We start from the raw sequence: 20,213 nt of genomic DNA, 5'->3' as shown, positions 1-20,213 counted from the left end.
CTGAGCCAGCTGCACCCGCTAGTGCTCGCCTCATCGGCAGCCGAGCCAGCTGCACCCGCCAGTTCCTGTCTTCTTCTCTATCTGCCTGCATCTTTTAGACATTCCCCGGGCCATTCCAGCCACCATCAACCAAAGGTAGAGGCTGGACAGACATCTGTCTGGGATGATTTAGTGAATCCTTCTTTGAGCAGGGTGTTGGACCAGATGACCCAGGAGGTCCCTTCCAACTCTACCATTCTATGATTCTAAGGTCAGTCCTGGAGTAGCACCTGGATCACCTCCCTTGTTTCTCAATGGACTGCGGTGTCGTTAGCTGCTGCGTGTCCGTGGATGGATGAGGGGAGGCACCTTGTCACACCCCTCCAGGTCTTCCTTGGGCTTTGGCACAGTGGTTGCACCACCCAGCCCTTTACACCTTACTGGAATACATGGTGAACATTCCTGCAACGTCCGAAGCTCAAGGCTCAGTACAGGTACTATGGAGAGTGTTTTATCCCCTGATGTACAGAGGACAGTGGATGTGGAACCACATGAAGGGAACATAACGGATTCTGGGTATACAACTGGACTGGATGGTAAATCCCTGGGGATGAAGTAACCAGCAAATAGGGATAGTCCAGGAAGGACAGACAGCAATTCTGAAAACATACTGTATTAAGAAAACAAGTGTTATGCCCCAAACTGCTTATTACAATTTGATGATCTTAAACTGTCCAGTAAACTTTAGGTTGTTAAAATGGGTCGGGTGTCCCTTGATGTATGTGTGGCGGCTCCTAAAGATGGAGGCCTCGAGACAGCGAAGGCTTGAGGCCAACAAGTGAGTGTAGTACTGCTCACACGACAGCATATTGCGACTGGGACATGATTTTTCTGTAAAGTGCCGGGGGCGTTATGTAGTGTGTTATGATCTGGTGGTTTAGGAGCAACATGGGACGTGCTCTGGAGGGAGTGGTACCTGTACTGACCGCAATACCTGAGCTTAACACACACACTATAAGTAGCCGTGGGATGTTCCTGTCACTCCCTAGACACCTCGTCACAGCCGGAGGACTAACTACCCCTAAAGATAGAAACAGGAAAGCTATCTTGCCTCAGAGAAAATCCCCAAAGATTAGACAGCCCCCCCCACAAATATTGACTGTGAGTGGAGAGGGAAATGACATACGCAGAATGAACCCAGGATGTAGCAAAGGAGGCCAGTCTAGCTAGATAGATAGAACAGGACAGAATACTGTGCGATCAGTATTAAAAAACTAGAAAAATCCACCACAGAGTTTACAAAAATCTCCACACCTGACTAAAGGTGTGGAGGGTAAATCTGCTTCCCAGAGCTTCCAGCTTAACTGAAATAATCCATACTGACAAGCTGGACAAGAAAAAACATAGAAAGTGCAGAACGATTAAGTCCACAAAAAGTGGACTGCAAAAGAACAAAGCAAGGACTTATCTTTGCTGAACTGGTCAGAATATCAGGGAAATCCAAGCAGAGATGTGAATCCAACCAGGAACCATAGACAACTGGCACAGGCTGAAGGATAGAACCAGGTTAAATAGCCGAGCCAGAAAGACAATCAGTGGAAGCAGCTGCTGACTGCTAATTCTAAGGAGCAGCAGCACCACTTAAAACCACCGGAGGGAGCCCAAGAGCAGAACTCACAAAAGTGCCACTTACAACCACCGGAGGGAGCCCAAGAGCGGAATTCACAACAGTAGTGGCAGCTCGACAACAGCTATTGCCTTCGGTCAGTTTACACCTACTTGTGCTGAATAAAGCAGACGTCCTGAGCACACAATTCAATGCTATGCTGTATTGATTTCCCAGCGCCCCAACGTATTTACAGTTTGAAAGGCATAGAAGGAAGTGGATTTTGCTCTCATGGACTTCACAAATTTAGAAGATAGTATCTGTTAAAGATCAAGAGAGGAGGTTAGAGATCAAGGATGAGAAGATGGTGAAAGCGGATTATCAATGGGGATGAAGCAGTCATGTAAAATAACACTTATCTTGCAGATATGCAGTTAATCTGCTGGTACAAAGCGTTCTGACATGAAGCGGCACCCACCCTGAAAGCCCCACTGCTGGGAGGAATTCAACTTTTTTCACCCCGGCATTTTCGCTCTGTCATAGGGAAGGTGCTGGCGCAGTTTCAGTGACTGCTGCGTGTAGAGAATGAGAACTAAAACAGCGTCCTTGGCACTCTCAGATAGCCCTCCCTAATAATATGTCTGCTGTCTCTCAGCACCAGTTGTACGATTAAAGCCACCAGTTTCTATACACAAAGCATTGACTGAATCCACAACAGCACCTGCCGTATGACTGGAAGAGCAAAGCCGCCAGGACCAACAAATTCACTTCTTCCTGGCAGTGGAACTCTACACTCCCTGACAGAAGTTATGTCGCTTATCCATGTTATGTAAATAAAAGCTTATAACCTGACGTTAAATTCATCCATAAATTATTCTTTTGAAATCTGAAACACTCCAAAATGTGGTTTAGGTTAAGAAAATAAATTGGCATCAATGCAGAAATACTGATCAGATAATGGACACAGAATAGTCAGATGACAAAAGTTTTGTCGCCCACAGAAAGTAATGTGATATTCAAACAAATAATGAAACTTAAAATACAAATATATGTTGCATAACATTGGTGAATGAAGTTGTGGTGCTATTAGTCATATTTAATATTTTGTGTGACTTCCATGAGCTTGAAGGACTGCATCCATGCGGTTCAACAATGATTCATACAATTTATTAATGAAGTCATAAGGCAGAGCAAAGAATGCAGTCTTACATGCCTCCTAGAGTTCATCTAGATTCTTTGGTTTTGTCTTCCAAGCTTCCTCTTACATCCTACCCCAAACATGCTCAATGATGTTCATGTCTGGTGACTGGGCTGGCCAGACCTTGAGTACCTTGATCTTTTTTGCCTGGGGGAACTTTGCTGTAGAGATGGATGTATGAGATGGAGCACCATCTTGCGGCAGAATTTGACCTCTTTTATGATTTGGAATATAAGAGGTAGCTAATACTTCTAGATATTTTAGGTATTGATATTGCCTTCCACCTTGCAAATGTTTCGCACACCGCCATACTGAATGTAACCCCAGACCATGATCTTTCCACCACCAAACTTAACTGTTTTCTGAGTGTGTTTTGGATCCATACGGGCCCCAGTAGGTCTCCTTCAATATTTGTGGCAGCTGTGGTGTAATTCATCAGAGAAATCCACCTTCTGCCACTTTTCCAGCGTCCATCTGTTTAGCAGGCTGTGGGACTTTGCAAATGCCACACGTTTTTTTATTTGCCTTTTGTTTAGTGCTGGCTTCTAGGCACTGATTCGACCATTGAGGCCATTTCGAGACACAATCCTACAAAGTGATCTAGTTGACACAGGGACTTGAGGTGATCAGGCCTGATGGAGCTCTGCTGCAGTGGAAGAGGGGCTTGCTTTGGATTTTCTAACCAACAAACATTCCTCCTGAGCAGTTATTTTGCGGGGTTTGCCGGACCTGGGCTTGTCAAACACATCTCCAGTTTCTTCAAATCTTTTTTAATTCTTTGTACTTGACGCTGAGACACATTAAAGGTGCCAGCCACCTCTGCAGTGGATCTGGTCTTCAACCTCTTGATAATCCAGGCTTTGGTTGCAGGGTGGATTTTTGGCATGTTGTCAGAGCTCAAGTTACAGTTCAAGTGAAGGTCTGGGGTGCTGGGTTTCTTTTTATACACGCACACTAATAAACCGATCATTTACTGAGCACAGGTGAGGATGTAAACTAGGATTGGGTGCATTATATGACCAGGCGACAAAACTATTGTCTTGCCAAAATCTGACCATTTTGTGTGTTAGGGTTGGCGGAACACACCGAGAATATATATATGTATTATTAGGTGCGTTCGCAACCAGGGGTCCACCGTGCAGGAGAGGAACCTGCTGCTGGCAAATGGCGGCGCTATATGGTGGTATAAGCGAACTCTGTTAACTCCACAGAGTTGCTAGGAACAAGATGCTGTGCCCTGTTAACCTCACAGAGGTACATAGCTACCAACCAGAGCAAACTGTGGTCATGAAGACAGAGAAAACAGACAACTCCTCACCGAAGGTGCCGGTATTCTAGCGGCTTATTTCAGCCAAGGCCCTGAATACACTCATACAAACTCCTCACCGGAGGTGCCGGTATTCTAGGGGCTTATTTCAGCCAAACCCTAACCGCTTCCAGACATGACCACACTGGCGCTGAGCTCATAAACATTGGTTTGATACTAGAGCATGGCCGTGTGGCCATGCAAACCTTTTATAGCTGCAGCAACTTCAGGACCTTCCTAGAGGACCAATGGGAGCTGCTGCAGTATCTGAGCATGTGACCCCCGACCTCCAATGAGCGGTCTTACCCTGGGCATGCTCAGAAGGGTAAAAGCAGGACACAGTCCCAGAGACGTCTGCTCGCCGCTTACCAGTACTGGCTACAAAGGCAGAGCCTGGAAGAACAGTAGTAACCAGTCGGCCAGTATCAGCTTGAGCCAGATGCTGGGACCGACGTCTCCGCTGAGCAGGCTCCACTGCGGCTGGAGAAGAATGCGAGACCGCAACGGAGGTGGTTCGAGGTTCCCCCTGTGCAGAGGCGGGAACTCGACACCTAACATGGCCCCCCCCTCCTTGGACCTCGCTACGCTCAAAGGAAGCAATGAGCTGCGGAGCTCGAATGTGCTCAGCAGGCTCCCAGGACCTGTCCTCTGGGCCATAACCCTTCCAGTCCACCAAATAAAATGTTTTGCCACGTACCACCTTGCACCCCAAAATAGCGTTCACCTCGTAACCATCCAAAGACGAACCCGATGTCCCGGCAGATGACTCGAAAAACAGGGACATGTACACGGGCTTCAGGAGGGACACATGAAAGGTGTCGGTGATACGTGGAGGAAGGGCCTAACGGTAGACCACAGGGTTAATTTGTTCGAGGACCTTGAAGGGACCCAAGTAGCGAGGTGCAAACTTAGTGGACTCAACTCGCAGCCTGATGTTACGGGCGGAGAGCCACACTAAGTTGCCGGGAGCAAAGGTCGGAGCAGGGCACCGATGTGCATCAGCGGAGGACCTCATTCTCTCCTTGGAGGCCCGGATGGCATCCTGAGTGCGGTCCCAAATGTCCCGTGCTTCCACAGCCCAGTCTGAGTCACGGGAAGACTAGGTGGGCAAGAGCTAATAACCCGGGCCCCTGCAATTTCCCTCAGTCTAGGGAAATCCTGACTGACCCTCTACCTAGAGTTTACACTGATGGTGTGCATGTCTAGGCCTCGACCCTCGCCCTGTCTCCTGTTTCAACCCTAGGCTGAAACCACCACCCACCACCCAGTGAGAAAATACACCAATACCCACAGTTAGCACAGACAGGGATAACGGACGGAAAATATACACCACGCCGCAGTCACTCAGGGATACACTATAAATGCGCAGGGCAAAATAAATACAAATATAGGAAGGAGTAAATAAGACAAAGGGAAATACTCCACCAGCAACGATACTCCAACTACTAGCTCACCACTCCAGACCAAGATAACAACGCACAAGACAGAAGCTATAATCGGCGACGCCCAATGTTCAGGAGAACTATTTAAAGGCAGTGGGCATGGCCCAGCTTCCAATTTGATCGCCAGGTAAATTAACCCCGGACCAGCTAGATAAAATCTAGCCGACGCCAGTGAGCGCATAGTGGACAAAAGCGGAATTACAGCTGTCTGTCGGACTGTTGTGAATTTGCTTTTTGCTCCCTCTAGTGGTTACTAGTTTTTTGACTCTGGTTTTTCTGTCATTCCTTTTATCCGCACCTGGGTCGTTAGTTAGGGGTGTTGCTATATAAGCTCCCTGGACCTTCAGTTCAATGCCTGGCAACGTAGTTATCAGAGCTAGTCTGCTGTGCTCTTGTCTACTGATCCTGGTTCCAGTTATATCAGCTAAGTCTGCCTTTTGCTTTTTGCTATTTGTTTTGGTTTTGTATTTTTGTCCAGCTTGTTCCAAATCTATATCCTGACCTTGGCTGGAAGCTCTAGGGGGCTGGTGTTCTCCCCCCGGACCGTTAGACGGTTCGGGGGTTCTTGAATTTCCAGTGTGGATTTTGATAGGGTTTTTGTTGACCATATAAGTTACCTTTCTTTATTCTGCTATCAGTAAGCGGGCCTCTCTGTGCTAAACCTGGTTCATTTCTGTGTTTGTCATTTCCTCTTACCTCACCGTCATTATTTGTGGGGGGCTTCTATCCAGCTTTGGGGTCCCCTTCTCTGGAGACAAGAAAGGTCTTTGTTTTCCTCTACTAGGGGTAGCTAGATTCTCCGGCTGGCGCGTGTCATCTAGAATCAACGTAGGAATGATCCCCGGCTACTTCTAGTGTTGGCGTTAGGAGTAGATATATGGTCAACCCAGTTACCACTGCCCTATGAGCTGGATTTTTGTATTCTGCAGACTTCCACGTTCCTCTGAGACCCTCGCCATTGGGGTCATAACAGTTTGCCAGGCCAGTATTAAATGTTTAATGCATTGCAGAAGAGGGATTATAAGAAAGAAGATTCTGAGTTTTTTTTTTGTTTTTTGTTTTTTTTTTTTTTCGTTTTTTTCTTCTTCCCCTTTACCTCAGAGTGGCTATGCTTGCTGCAGACATGAATGTCCAGACCTTGATTACAAGTGTGGACCAGCTGGCTACTCGTGTGCAGGGCATACAAGACTATGTTATCAGAAATCCTAGGTCAGAACCTAAAATACCGATTCCTGAACTGTTTTCCGGAGACAGGTTTAAGTTTAGGAATTTCGTGAATAATTGTAAATTGTTTTTGTCCCTGAGACCCTGTTCATCTGGAGATTCTGCTCAGCAAGTAAAAATTGTTATTTCGTTCTTACGGGGCGACCCTCAGGATTGGGCTTTTTCGCTGGCGCCAGGAGATCCGGCATTGGCTGATCTTGATGCGTTTTTTCTGGCGCTCGGTTTACTTTATGAGGAACCCAATCTTGAGATTCAGGCAGAAAAGGCCTTGCTGGCTATGTCTCAGGGGCAGGACGAGGCTGAAGTGTATTGCCAAAAAATTCGGAAATGGTCCGTGCTGACACATTGGAACGAGTGTGCACTGGCCGCTAATTTTAGAAATGGCCTTTCTGAAGCCATTAAGAATGTTATGGTGGGTTTTCCCATTCCCACAGGTCTGAATGATACTATGGCACTGGCTATTCAAATTGACCGGCGGTTGCGGGAGCGCAAAACCGCAAATTCCCTCATGGTGTTGTCTGAACAGACACCTAATTCGGTGCAATGTGATAGAAAAACCGCAAATTCCCTCATGGTGTTGTCTGAACAGACACCTGATTTAATGCAATGTGATAGAATCCTGACTAGAAATGAGCGGAAAATTCATAGACGCCAGAATGGCTTGTGCTACTACTGTGGTGATTCTACACATGTTATCTCAGCATGCTCTAAACGTATAGCTAAGGTTGTTAGTCCTGTCACCGTTGGTAATTTGCAACCTAAATTTATTCTGTCTGTAACTTTGATTTGCTCACTGTCATCTTATCCTGTCATGGCGTTTGTAGATTCAGGTGCTGCCCTGAGTCTCATGGATCTCTCATTTGCTAAGCGCTGTGGTTTTACTCTTGAACCATTAGAAAATCCTATTCCTCTTAGGGGTATTGATGCTACACCATTGGCAGCAAATAAACCGCAGTATTGGACACAGGTTACCATGTGCATGACTCCTGAACACCGCGAGGTGATACGTTTCCTGGTTTTACATAAAATGCATGATTTGGTTGTTTTAGGGCTGCCATGGTTACAGACCCATAATCCAGTCCTGGACTGGAAGGCTATGTCAGTCTCAAGTTGGGGCTGTCGTGGTATTCATGGGGATTCCCTGCCTGTGTCTATTGATTCTTCTACGCCTTCGGAAGTTCCGGAGTATTTGTCTGATTATCAGGATGTCTTCAGTGAGTCTGAGTCCAGTGCACTGCCTCCTCATAGGGACTGTGACTGTGCTATAGATTTGATCCCGGGCAGTAAATTTCCTAAGGGAAGACTGTTTAATCTGTCGGTACCTGAACATACCGCTATGCGTTCATATATCAAGGAGTCTCTGGAGAAAGGACATATTTGTCCGTCTTCTTCCCCTCTTGGTGCGGGATTCTTTTTTGTGGCAAAAAAGGACGGATCTTTGAGACCTTGTATTGATTATCGGCTTTTGAATAAGATCACTGTCAAATTTCAGTATCCTTTACCGCTGTTGTCTGACTTGTTTGCCCGGATTAAGGGTGCCAAGTGGTTCACCAAGATAGACCTTCGTGGTGCGTACAACCTTGTGCGCATTAAGCAAGGTGATGAATGGAAAACCGCATTCAATACGCCCGAAGGTCATTTTGAGTACTTAGTGATGCCTTTTGGGCTCTCCAATGCGCCTTCAGTTTTTCAGTCCTTTATGCATGACATTTTCCGGAAGTATCTGGATAAATTTTTGATTGTTTATCTGGATGATATTTTGGTTTTTTCTGATAATTGGGATTCGCATGTGGAGCAGGTCAGGTTGGTCTTTAAAATTTTGCGTGAAAATTCTTTGTTTGTCAAGGGCTCAAAGTGTCTCTTTGGTGTACAGAAGGTTCCCTTTTTGGGGTTAATTTTTTCCCCTTCTGCTGTGGAGATGGACCCAGTCAAGGTCCGAGCTATTCTTGATTGGACTCAGCCCTCGTCAGTTAAGAGTCTTCAGAAGTTCTTGGGCTTCGCTAACTTCTACCGTCGTTTTATCGCTAATTTTTCTAGCATTGTGAAACCTTTGACGGATATGACCAAGAAGGGCTCCGATGTAGCTAACTGGGCTCCTGCTGCCGTGGAGGCTTTCCAGGAGTTGAAACGCCGGTTTACTTCGGCGCCTGTTTTGTGCCAGCCTGACGTCTCACTTCCCTTTCAGGTTGAGGTGGATGCTTCGGAGATTGGGGCAGGGGCCGTTTTGTCGCAGAGAGGCCCTGGTTGCTCTGTTATGAAACCTTGTGCCTTTTTCTCTAGGAAGTTTTCGCCTGCCGAGCGAAATTATGATGTGGGCAATCGGGAGTTGTTGGCCATGAAATGGGCATTTGAGGAGTGGCGTCATTGGCTCGAGGGTGCTAAGCATCGTGTGGTGGTCTTGACTGATCACAAAAATCTGATGTATCTCGAGTCTGCTAAACGCCTTAATCCGAGACAGGCCCGCTGGTCATTGTTTTTCTCCCGCTTTGATTTTGTTGTCTCGTATTTACCAGGTTCAAAGAATGTGAAGGCCGATGCTCTTTCTAGGAGCTTTGTGCCTGATGCTCCTGGAGTCACTGATCCTGTTGGTATTCTTAAAGATGGAGTTATCTTGTCAGCTATTTCTCCGGATCTGCGACGTGTGTTGCAGAGATTTCAGGCTGATAGGCCTGAGTCTTGTCCACTTGACAGACTGTTTGTCCCGGATAAGTGGACCAGCAGAGTCATTTCCGAGGTTCATTCCTCGGTGTTGGCAGGTCACCCGGGAATTTTTGGCACCAGAGATCTGGTGGCCAGGTCCTTTTGGTGGCCTTCCTTGTCAAGGGATGTGCGGTCATTTGTGCAGTCCTGTGGGACTTGTGCTCGAGCTAAGCCTTGCTGTTCTCGTGACAGCGGTTTGCTCTTGCCCTTGCCTGTCCCGAAGAGACCTTGGACACATATCTCCATGGATTTCATTTCTGATCTTCCGCTATCTCAGGGCATGTCCGTTATCTGGGTGATATGTGATCGCTTCTCCAAGATGGTCCATTTGGTTCCTTTGCCTAAGCTGCCTTCCTCTTCCGATCTGGTTTCTGTGTTTTTCCAGAACGTGGTTCGTTTGCACGGCATCCCTGAGAATATTGTGTCAGACAGAGGATCCCAGTTCGTTTCCAGGTTCTGGCGATCCTTTTGTAGTAGGATGGGCATTGATTTGTCGTTTTCGTCTGCTTTCCATCCTCAGACTAATGGACAGACGGAGCGAACCAATCAGACTTTGGAGGCTTATTTGAGGTGTTTTGTCTCTGCTGATCAGGACGATTGGGTGACATTCTTGCCGTTGGCTGAGTTTGCCCTTAATAATCGGGCTAGTTCCGCCACCTTGGTTTCGCCTTTTTTCTGCAACTCTGGTTTCCATCCTCGCTTTTCTTCGGGTCATGTGGAGCCTTCTGACTGTCCTGGGGTGGATTCTGTGGTGGATAGGTTGCAGCAGATCTGGAATCATGTGGTGGACAACTTGAAGTTGTCACAGGAGAAGGCTCAGCGCTTTGCCAACCGCCGTCGCGGTGTGGGTCCCCGACTACGCGTTGGGGATTTGGTATGGCTTTCTTCCCGCTTTGTTCCTATGAAGGTCTCCTCTCCCAAATTTAAACCTCGTTTTATTGGGCCTTACAAGATATTGGAAATCCTTAATCCTGTATCTTTTCGTCTGGATCTTCCTGTGTCGTTTGCTATTCACAATGTATTTCATAGGTCCTTGTTGCGGCGGTACATTGTGCCTGTAGTTCCTTCTGCTGAGCCTCCTGCTCCGGTGTTGGTTGAGGGCGAGTTGGAGTACGTGGTGGAGAAGATCTTGGATTCTCGCCTCTCCAGGCGGAGGCTTCAGTACCTGGTCAAGTGGAAGGGCTATGGTCAGGAGGATAATTCCTGGGTGGTCGCCTCTGATGTTCATGCGGCCGATTTAGTTCGTGCCTTTCATGCCGCTCATCCTGATCGCCCTGGTGGTCGTGGTGAGGGTTCGGTGACCCCTCACTAAGGGGGGGGTACTGTTGTGAATTTGCTTTTTGCTCCCTCTAGTGGTTACTAGTTTTTTGACTCTGGTTTTTCTGTCATTCCTTTTATCCGCACCTGGGTCGTTAGTTAGGGGTGTTGCTATATAAGCTCCCTGGACCTTCAGTTCAATGCCTGGCAACGTAGTTATCAGAGCTAGTCTGCTGTGCTCTTGTCTACTGATCCTGGTTCCAGTTATATCAGCTAAGTCTGCCTTTTGCTTTTTGCTATTTGTTTTGGTTTTGTATTTTTGTCCAGCTTGTTCCAAATCTATATCCTGACCTTGGCTGGAAGCTCTAGGGGGCTGGTGTTCTCCCCCCGGACCGTTAGACGGTTCGGGGGTTCTTGAATTTCCAGTGTGGATTTTGATAGGGTTTTTGTTGACCATATAAGTTACCTTTCTTTATTCTGCTATCAGTAAGCGGGCCTCTCTGTGCTAAACCTGGTTCATTTCTGTGTTTGTCATTTCCTCTTACCTCACCGTCATTATTTGTGGGGGGCTTCTATCCAGCTTTGGGGTCCCCTTCTCTGGAGGCAAGAAAGGTCTTTGTTTTCCTCTACTAGGGGTAGCTAGATTCTCCGGCTGGCGCGTGTCATCTAGAATCAACGTAGGAATGATCCCCGGCTACTTCTAGTGTTGGCGTTAGGAGTAGATATATGGTCAACCCAGTTACCACTGCCCTATGAGCTGGATTTTTGTATTCTGCAGACTTCCACGTTCCTCTGAGACCCTCGCCATTGGGGTCATAACACGGACGACCTGGTCTGAACAGCGTCCGACATGACAGTCTGCCACCCTGGAGTCGGCGGAAGACACGTGCATAGGCACAGGGACCCGCGGATGCTGGCCGTAATTTATGAGGAAAGGAGTCTGACCGGTGGAGTCAGCTACAGCGTTGTTAAGCGCAAACTCCGCCCACAGTAGCAAGGATGCCCAGTCATCCTGCCTGGCAGAAACAAAATGTTGCAGATATGTGACCAGGGTCTGGTTAGCCCTCTCTACCAACCCATTCATCTCGGGATGATATGCTGAGGAGAGATTCAACTCAATGCTGAGTAGACGACAAAGCTCTCTCCAGAATCGAGATGCAAACTGGGGACCCAGGTCACTGACAATTTTTTCCGGCATACCGTGTAGGCGAAATATGTATTTGATAAACAACGCAGCCAGAGCCCATGCAGAAGGTAGCCATGAAAGAGGCACCAAGTGCACCATTTTGGAAAAATTGTCGGTGATCACCCAAATAATGGTGCTGCTACGAGACTTGGGTAAGCCCACCACAAAATCCATCCCGACCATCTCCCAGGGCCTGTCTGCCACCGGCAGGGGGTGAAGCAACCCAGCTGGCCGTTGACAAGTTGACTTGTTCTTGGCGCAGGAGACACATGCCCGAACATAGTCTGCAACGTCAAGGGCTATATGCGGCCACCAGTATGTCCTCACCAGTAGCTCAGATGTCCTTTTGGTTCCGAAATGTTCACCCACCCTAGATGAGTGAGCCCAAGAGAGAACCTCCGGACACAAACTGGATGGTACAAAAGTCTTGCCCAGAGGCACAGACTCTAGCGAAACCGGGGCCACAGTTTTCAGGCTCTCGAAAGGGACAATAAGCCAAGGCTCCTCTTCCTCCTCAGATAATACAACGGAGCGAGAGAGATCGTCAGCACGAATGTTCTTCTCCCCGGAAAGAAAATAGAGGGTGAAATGGTACCGAGAGAAGAACAAGGACCATCTGGCCTGGAGAGAATTTAGTGGGTACCTCAGTTGTAGCAACCTGAACGCTCTCCCTCTGACATCTACCCCCACAAGATTCACCCCATCCCAAAATTCTGCCTGTGGACCCCTCGATATGAGGAGAGTGATACCGTAGCAAAGGCATCCCTAAAAGGACCTCATCAATTCCCTCAGGAATAACGAGCAGAGATATAATCTGATGAGATGGTGACAAGGACAGAGTGAAAGGGATGGTCTGGTGTGTAATCTGTGAGGGCAGTGTCAACCCATTCACCACTCATATAGTTACTGGTTGAGCTAGCATTACCAGGGGTATTGCATGACGTTGGGCGAAGGCAGAAAACATAAAATTGCCCTCCACCCCAGAATCCACGCAGAGCTCTAGCAAGTGAGTGAATGAGCCTATTGTAACTGTCCCCTTAAAGGACAATTTGGAGTCAAACGTCACCGTGTCTAGTGTACCTCCACCTACTACCACTAGACACTGACGTTTCCTCGACCGCTGTGAACATCTGGTGGCAAGATGTCCTGACTGCTGGCAAACATGGCAGACCTTGAGGGCATGAGCGGTCTGGGACTTAGATCCCGCTCGTTACACTTCCATGGCCTCATGTGACTCAGGGACCAGGACTGGAGATTCCAAAGGTTTGGCGAAGGTGGGAGCCAGCCGAAACCTCTGCCTACACTGGGCCCGCTCTAACCTCCGCTCGTGAAAACGGAGGTCAATACAGGTAGACACAGCTATTAACTCAAGTGTGGCGGGAATCTCCCTTGTGGCCAGAGCGTCCTTCACGTGGTCAACCAGCCCCCTCCAAAATATAGGGATAAGGGCTTTATCCAACCACTCAAGCTCAGATGCTAGTGTGCGGAAGTGGACGGCAAAATGGCTGACCAAGGACGAGCCCTGAGTCAATGCCAACAGTTGGAGCGCCGTATCATGGGTGACTCGAGGACCTAAAAAGACCTGTTTCAGAGTGCTCAAAAACAGCGGAGCACTCTGCACCACATGATCGCCATGCTCCCACAGCAGCGTAGCCCACTCCAACACCCTGTCCAACAGGAGAGACACAAATCCCACCTTTGCCCGCTCTGTGGGTAAACATGCCGCCAGGAGCTCGAGATGTATAGAGCACTGGCTCACGAAACCCCTACAAGATTTACTATCACCAGAAATTTTTTCTGGCAGCTGGAGGAGAGAGTCGGAACAGGGGAGGCAGTGGACAAGGTTGCTGCAGCCACGCTAGCAGCCTGAACAGCAACCGTGGTAACATCCACAGCTGAGGTTGTGCGCTCGAGAGCCGCCAACCTACCCTCCAACTGCTGGATGTACCACAAGGATTGCTGTTTATCCGCCATTTAATAGCCAGACCCTGGCACTAGTATTATGTTAGGGTTGGCGGAACGCACCGAGTATATATATATATATATATATATATATATATATGTATGTATTATTAGGTGCGTTCGCAACTCGGGGTCCACCGTGCAGGAGAGGAACCTGCTGCTGGCAAATGGCGGCGCTATATGGCGGTATAAGCGAACTCTGTTAACTCCACAGAGTCGCTAGGAACAAGATGCTGTGCCCTGTTAACCTCACAAAGGTACAACCAGAGCAAACTGTGGTCATGCAGTCAGAGAAAATAGACCAACAACTCCTCACCGGAGGTGCTGGTATTCTAGCGGCTTATTTCAGCCAAGGCCCTGAATACACTCATACAAACTCCTCACCGGAGGTGCCGGTGCTCTAGGGGCTTATTTCAGCCAAACCCTAACCGCATCCAGACATGACCACACTGGTGCTGAGCTCATAGAGATTGGTTAGATATTAGCGCATGGCCGTGCGGCCATGCAAACCTTTTATAGCTGCAGCGACTTCAGGACCTTCCTAGAGGACCAATGGGAGCTGCTACAGTACCTGAGCAACTTCAGGACCTTCCTAGTGTACCAATGGGAGCTGCTGCAGTATCTGAGCATGTGACCCCCGACCTCCAATGAGAGGTCTTACCCTGGGCATGCTCAGAAGGGGTAAAGCAGGACTTAGTGCCAGAGACATCTGCTCGCCGCTGACCAGTACTGGCTACAAAGGCAGAGCCTGGAAGAACAGTATTAACAAGTCGCCCAGTACCAGCCTGAGCCAGACGGTGGGACCGACATCTCCGCTGAGCAGGCTCCACTGCGGCTGGAGAAGAATGGGAGACCGCAGCGGAGGTGGTTCAAGATTCCCCCTGTGCAGAGGTGGGAACTCGACAACTAACACTGTGTCCATTAACTTGATCATTATTTCTGCATTGATGCCAATTTATTTTCTTTACCTAAACCACATTTCGGAGGGTTTCAGCTTTCAAAAGAATAATTTATACAACCAATGGATGAATTTAACGTCAGGTTATAAGCTTTTATTTACATAACATGGATAAGCGACATAACTTCTGTCAGGGAGTGTAAGGGCAAATGCTGCCTGGTGCCAGAATGCTACTAACCTGCAGATTAACTACTTATCTGCACATTACATCAAATAGTATAACTGCCTAGAGAAATGACATGCTTCCCAAAAGGCCAAGAATACATCAAAAAGAGTAGAAGCAATTAGTCATTAAAAATTTAACAAATTTTATTGGAATATTCTAAAAATAGTTACATTTAAATACGCTTACTAAAAAATAGAAAATGGGGGAAAATTATACAAGAACCGCCAAACATTGCATAGGTAAGAAGATTACATTTAGTAAGGAATATTCACCATAACATGCGCTGAGCCCCCAAAAATTATATCTCTAGAGAGTAATATGCAGTATGCAAGATAGAATGCTTATTTAGGTGGCTTAGGGTAAATGAGGCTCAAGTTCCCCTATGTTAAAAGTATAAACCAAGTGGTTTCTATTAATACATTAGGGGATCTAGATGAAAGTCAGCCTAAGTTGGTAAATGCAGCATGAGAGGGAGTAATGAATGTGATTACCTGCGGTTGCTGGCGGTGACCCGGACGCGCGTTTCGCGTGTAGCTTCGTCTGCGGGAGGGTGTGTATTTTTTAGTAAGCGTATTTAAATGTAACTATTTTTAGAATATTCCAATAAAATTTGTTACATTTTTAATGACTAATTGCTTCTACTCTTTTTGATGTATTATCTGCACATTAGTAGCATTATTTTACATGACAAGTTCCCTTTAAAGTCTTCTCTATAAGGTTCTAGGAGCTCAGCATTAGGTATTTGTGATTACGATTGTGGGCACAGCCGCTTCTCTATTGTGGTTGATGGTAAAGAGTTTGCTTGTCCCTGACCACGGTCTTCACTTTTCTCTCTACTGTTACATTACTGGTAAATGGTATTTTCTGACTGACTCAGCAGCTGCTTTTCATAGACACTACATTGTACAATCTATCCGTGGTAATGAGAAAGAGGGCCACCTCCATTTTATCTGAGATACACCGAAACAGCCAATTAGAACAGCCCCTCATACAGCAGATCTGCTGGATGAGCCAGATCCACATTTCCATACTTGGGGAAACTGACCTAGGAGGTTGGTGCTGTGCCCTGGGGTTATCTGTATCTGCATCACTAAACCTAGTATTGCTACTACATGTCCTACTAGATCCCTTCTTTTGTGATTTGAACATTTAGCTTCTCAACTAAAGGGGAAACCTTTTGGAAATCAGATTCTGGAGATAGACCCTGTGTTTCTCCACAAGGTCGAAAAATATACCGAGGCCAAAGATCTGAAGTGCTTAGTGGAATCTGCTGATCTTATACACATGCTGTATTAAACAAACAAAGGAGTTCTAGACGAAATTTAAAATACGTGTTTTATTACAACAATTTTTAAAAGACATAATGTAGTCCAAAAATTACAATACAATAATAGAAGGGAGGAGACCCTAGTGCAAAAACATCCGAGTCACAGGCAAAAGAAGGTAGAAAAGCACCATGGTATAAGTATATAAATAGGCACCAGTATTAGCACATAAAGGTATGGTATAGGTATTTATATAGTACTAGTGTCCATGTGGACATATATCTACCATATACAAAAAAACAGTTATAGTGCAAGTCTGATGCAAAGTTTCTTACCCATAATGAAGTAGTTGTTTTGCCTGGGACTCTAAATACCCCCTAACGCGCGTTTCGCGTTGCTTTCTCAAAGAGGGAAGCAAACTCACAAACCCTATAGAGAATCTATGGAGTACTGTCAAGAGGAAGATGACACACCAGAATCAACAATGCAGACGAGATGAAGTCTGCTATCAAAGCAACCTGGGCTTCCATAACACCTCAGCAGTTCCACAGGCTGATCTCCTTCATGGCACGCCGCATTGATGCAGTAATTGATACAAAAGGAGCCCCGAACAAGTATTGAGTGCATTTACTCAACATACATTTCAGTAGGCCAACATTTCGGATTTTAAAATATTTTTTTAAGCTGGTGTTACAAAGTATTCTAATTTACTGAGATAATGACTTTTGGGTTTTCATTGGCTGTAAGCCATAATCCTCAGCATTAACAGAAATAAACACTTGAAATAGATCACTCTGTTTGTAATGCATCTATATTCGTTTCACTTTTTGTATTGAAGAACTGAAGTAAATTAACTTTTTGATGATATTTTAATTTTGTGAGAAGCACCTGTAGATCAGTGTGGGGAGGAGGAGAGAACAGTTCTCTTTGTGATCGGGAAGGACACTGACTCAGCATTCTCCTCTGTCACAGGAAGCTGCCTACAGATTAATCACTTATTAGAATGAATATTTTGTGCTAAAAGTGCATCTAATAGTCAAAAAAATACAGTAAGTTCTAAAGTAATTTCCCTTTTTCATTTAAATATGCTGTTGTATGTTTTTTGTACGATTTCTCAAAATATATAGTTTCTCCCCATGTGCGTTATTTTTGATGTTTAACAAAATATATTTTCTAGTATTTCATTTTTCACATTCCAGGTATGATGATGGCTTTTCCCCTTGTTGGATTTTAAATGTTTAGCAAGACAGCATTATTGTTCAAATCATTTCCCACATTCTTAATAAGAACATTGCTGCCCCCTTGTGTGAATTTTCTGGACAAGAACTGATTTATCTACAAAACATATTCAACATTCTTAACATGAATATTGCTTCTCCCTTATGTGAATTCTCTGGTGCTTATTAAGACTTGATTTATCTGACCAACATTTCCCACATTCTGAACATAAATATGGCTTCTCCCCTGTATGACTTCTCTGGTGTATAACAAGGGCTGCTTTCCATGTAAAACATTTTCCACATTCAGAACATGAAAAAGGCTTCTCCCCTGTGTGAGTTTTCTGGTGAGAAACAAGCGCTGATTTTTGTACAAAACATTTTCCACATTCTGAACATGAAAAAGGCTTCACCCCTGTGTGAATTTTCTGGTGAGTAACAAGCTTTGATTTATCTACAAAACATTTTCCACATTCTGAACATGAATATGGCTTCTCTCCTGTGTGAGTTCTCTGGTGATTAAGAAGATCTTGTTTACGTACAAAACATTTTCCACATTCTGAGCATGAATATGGCTTCTCTCCTGTGTGAGTTCTCTGATGTTTAACAAGATTAGATCTCTGCCCATAACATTTTCCACATTCTGTACATGAAAACAGCTTCTCCCCTGTGTGAGTTCTCTGATGTGTAACAAGCTGTGAGCTCTGTCCATAACATTTTCCACATTCTGAACATGAAAAAGGCTTCTCCCCTGTGTGAGTTCTCTGGTGTTTATTAAGGTGTGATTTCACAACAAAAGATTTCCCACATTCTGAACATGAATATGGCTTCTCCCCTCTGTGAGTTTTCTGGTGAATAACAAGATTACATTTATGTGTAAAACATTTCCCACATTCTGAACATAGATGTGGTTTCTCCCCTGTGTGAGTTATCTGATGTGTGTTAAGATTTGATTTCTCTCTAAAACATTTCCCACATTCTGAACATGAATATGGCTTATCCCCAGTATGAATTCTCTCATGCCTAACAAGATCGGATTTATAGTTAAAATGACGCACACATTTGGAACAAGAAAATCTCTTCTGCTCTGTGTGAATTTTTTGATGTTTAACAAAAGATGTTTTGAGGGGGAAACTATTTCCATATTCTGAATGTGTAATTGGCTTCTTTGCTTCAAAAGTTCTTTTTTTATTGTCTCTTTTCTGACTTTTATTTTTCTTAGTAGTCTGTAATGAATCAGAAGATGAGACCTGTTTCAAAGGAGCAGATGATAGATCATTGCTGTGAATGGATGATGGTATATCTGGAGTAATGGCATGCATTTCAATTGTATCCGGTGTGATCTCAAGGTCAACTGATTTAAAAATTGAAGATGCCAGTTGTCCCTTCGATCTGTTCGTAAAGCCATCTGCAAAGAATAAAACGAATTATTATGTTGAATAAAATATCCTTGAAACATATTTTTTAACATTTCTACTCAAAATATCTATAGAAATGGGAATGTATGTAGTAAAATTGAATTATTCACTAAGGCTACTTTCATACTAGCGTCGTTTGGAATACGTCGCAATGCGCCGCTGTGGCAAAAAAAACGCATCCTGCAAACGTGCCCGCGTCTGGCATTATTTTCACAACGGGCGTCGGCACGTTGGGCCGACGCATAGCAACGGCCCCGTGCCACCGCTAGTGTGAAAGTAGCCTTAGACAATAACATTTCACAGTCTCGAGGAAGACCTCATAGCATGAACCATGTGTGGTGTTCAACTGTTTTTTCATTCTGCCTCTCAAATATTGGAATAAAAAAATATTATCTAGGCCGGTCTGTCACTGGGAATTTGCTCCTAGAGAGAGGCAGAACAGCTCTCTCCTCTGTATCCTTAAAGGAGTGAAAAGGCGCAAAGCACTTAAGTTGACCCTGCTAATGAGATACCGCAGTCAGCTCTGAGATGTGAGCGATATGCCTTATCACTCTAGGGGAATCTGTGGGCATGAAACAGCTAAAGGTACCTTCACACTGAACAACTTAACAACGATAACGATAGCGATCCGTGACGTTGCAGCGTCCTGGATAGCGATATCGTTGTGTTTGACACGCAGCAGCGATCTGGATCCCGCTGTGATATCGCTGGTCGGAGCTAGAAGTCCAGAACTTTATTTGGTCGTCAGATCGGCGTGTATCGTTGTGTTTGACAGCAAAAGCAACGATGCCAGCAATGTTTTACAATGGTAACCAGGGTAAATATCGGGTTACTAAGAACGCGCTTAGTAACCCGATATTTACCCTGGTTACCATTGTAAAAGTAAAAAAAAAACCAGTACATACTCACCTTCTGATGTCTGTCACGTCCCCCGGCGTCCGCGCTGCTGCTCAGAGCTTCCTGCACTGAATGTGTCAGTGCCAGCCGTAAAGCAGAGCACAGCGGTGACGTCACCGCTCTGCTTTTAGGGCCGGCGCTTACACAGTGCAGGGAAGCGGACGCTGGGGAACGCGACAGACACCGGAATGTAAGTATGTAGTGTTTGTTTTTTTTTACATTTACACTGGTAACCAGGGTAAACATCGGGTTACTAAGCGCGGCCCTGAGCTTAGTAACCCGATGTTTACCCTGGTTACCCAGGGACTTCGGCATCATTGGTCGCTGGAGAGCTGTCTGTGTGACAGCTCTCCAGCGACCACACAACGACGAAACAGCGACGCTGCAGCGATCGGCATCATTGTCTATATCGCTGCAGCGTCGCTTAATGTG

The 20,213-nt window shown here is 45.8% G+C and overlaps 1 protein-coding gene across 2 annotated transcripts in view; it reads right to left on the bottom strand.

Annotated features, from left to right (window-relative positions):
• The window catches only part of LOC143766237 (uncharacterized), a 233,595-nt gene that overhangs the window by 92,473 nt on the left and 120,909 nt on the right, over positions 1 to 20,213 (bottom strand). The window contains exon 7 of one of the 2 annotated variants that reach the window (XM_077253755.1): positions 16,302 to 18,874. The exons of the other annotated variant lie outside the window; for it this stretch is intronic. Coding sequence (XP_077109870.1) covers positions 17,607 to 18,874 — 1,268 coding nt within the window. The 3' untranslated portion in view covers positions 16,302 to 17,606. Of the gene's footprint in view, positions 1 to 16,301; positions 18,875 to 20,213 lie in introns of those variants that run through there. 2 annotated transcript variants of the gene reach the window in all.

Source organism: Ranitomeya variabilis, chromosome 4 (assembly GCF_051348905.1).
Source record: "Ranitomeya variabilis isolate aRanVar5 chromosome 4, aRanVar5.hap1, whole genome shotgun sequence".
Taxonomy (NCBI): Eukaryota; Metazoa; Chordata; class Amphibia; order Anura; family Dendrobatidae; genus Ranitomeya; species Ranitomeya variabilis.
This window is presented reverse-complemented; position numbering and strand designations above follow the sequence as displayed.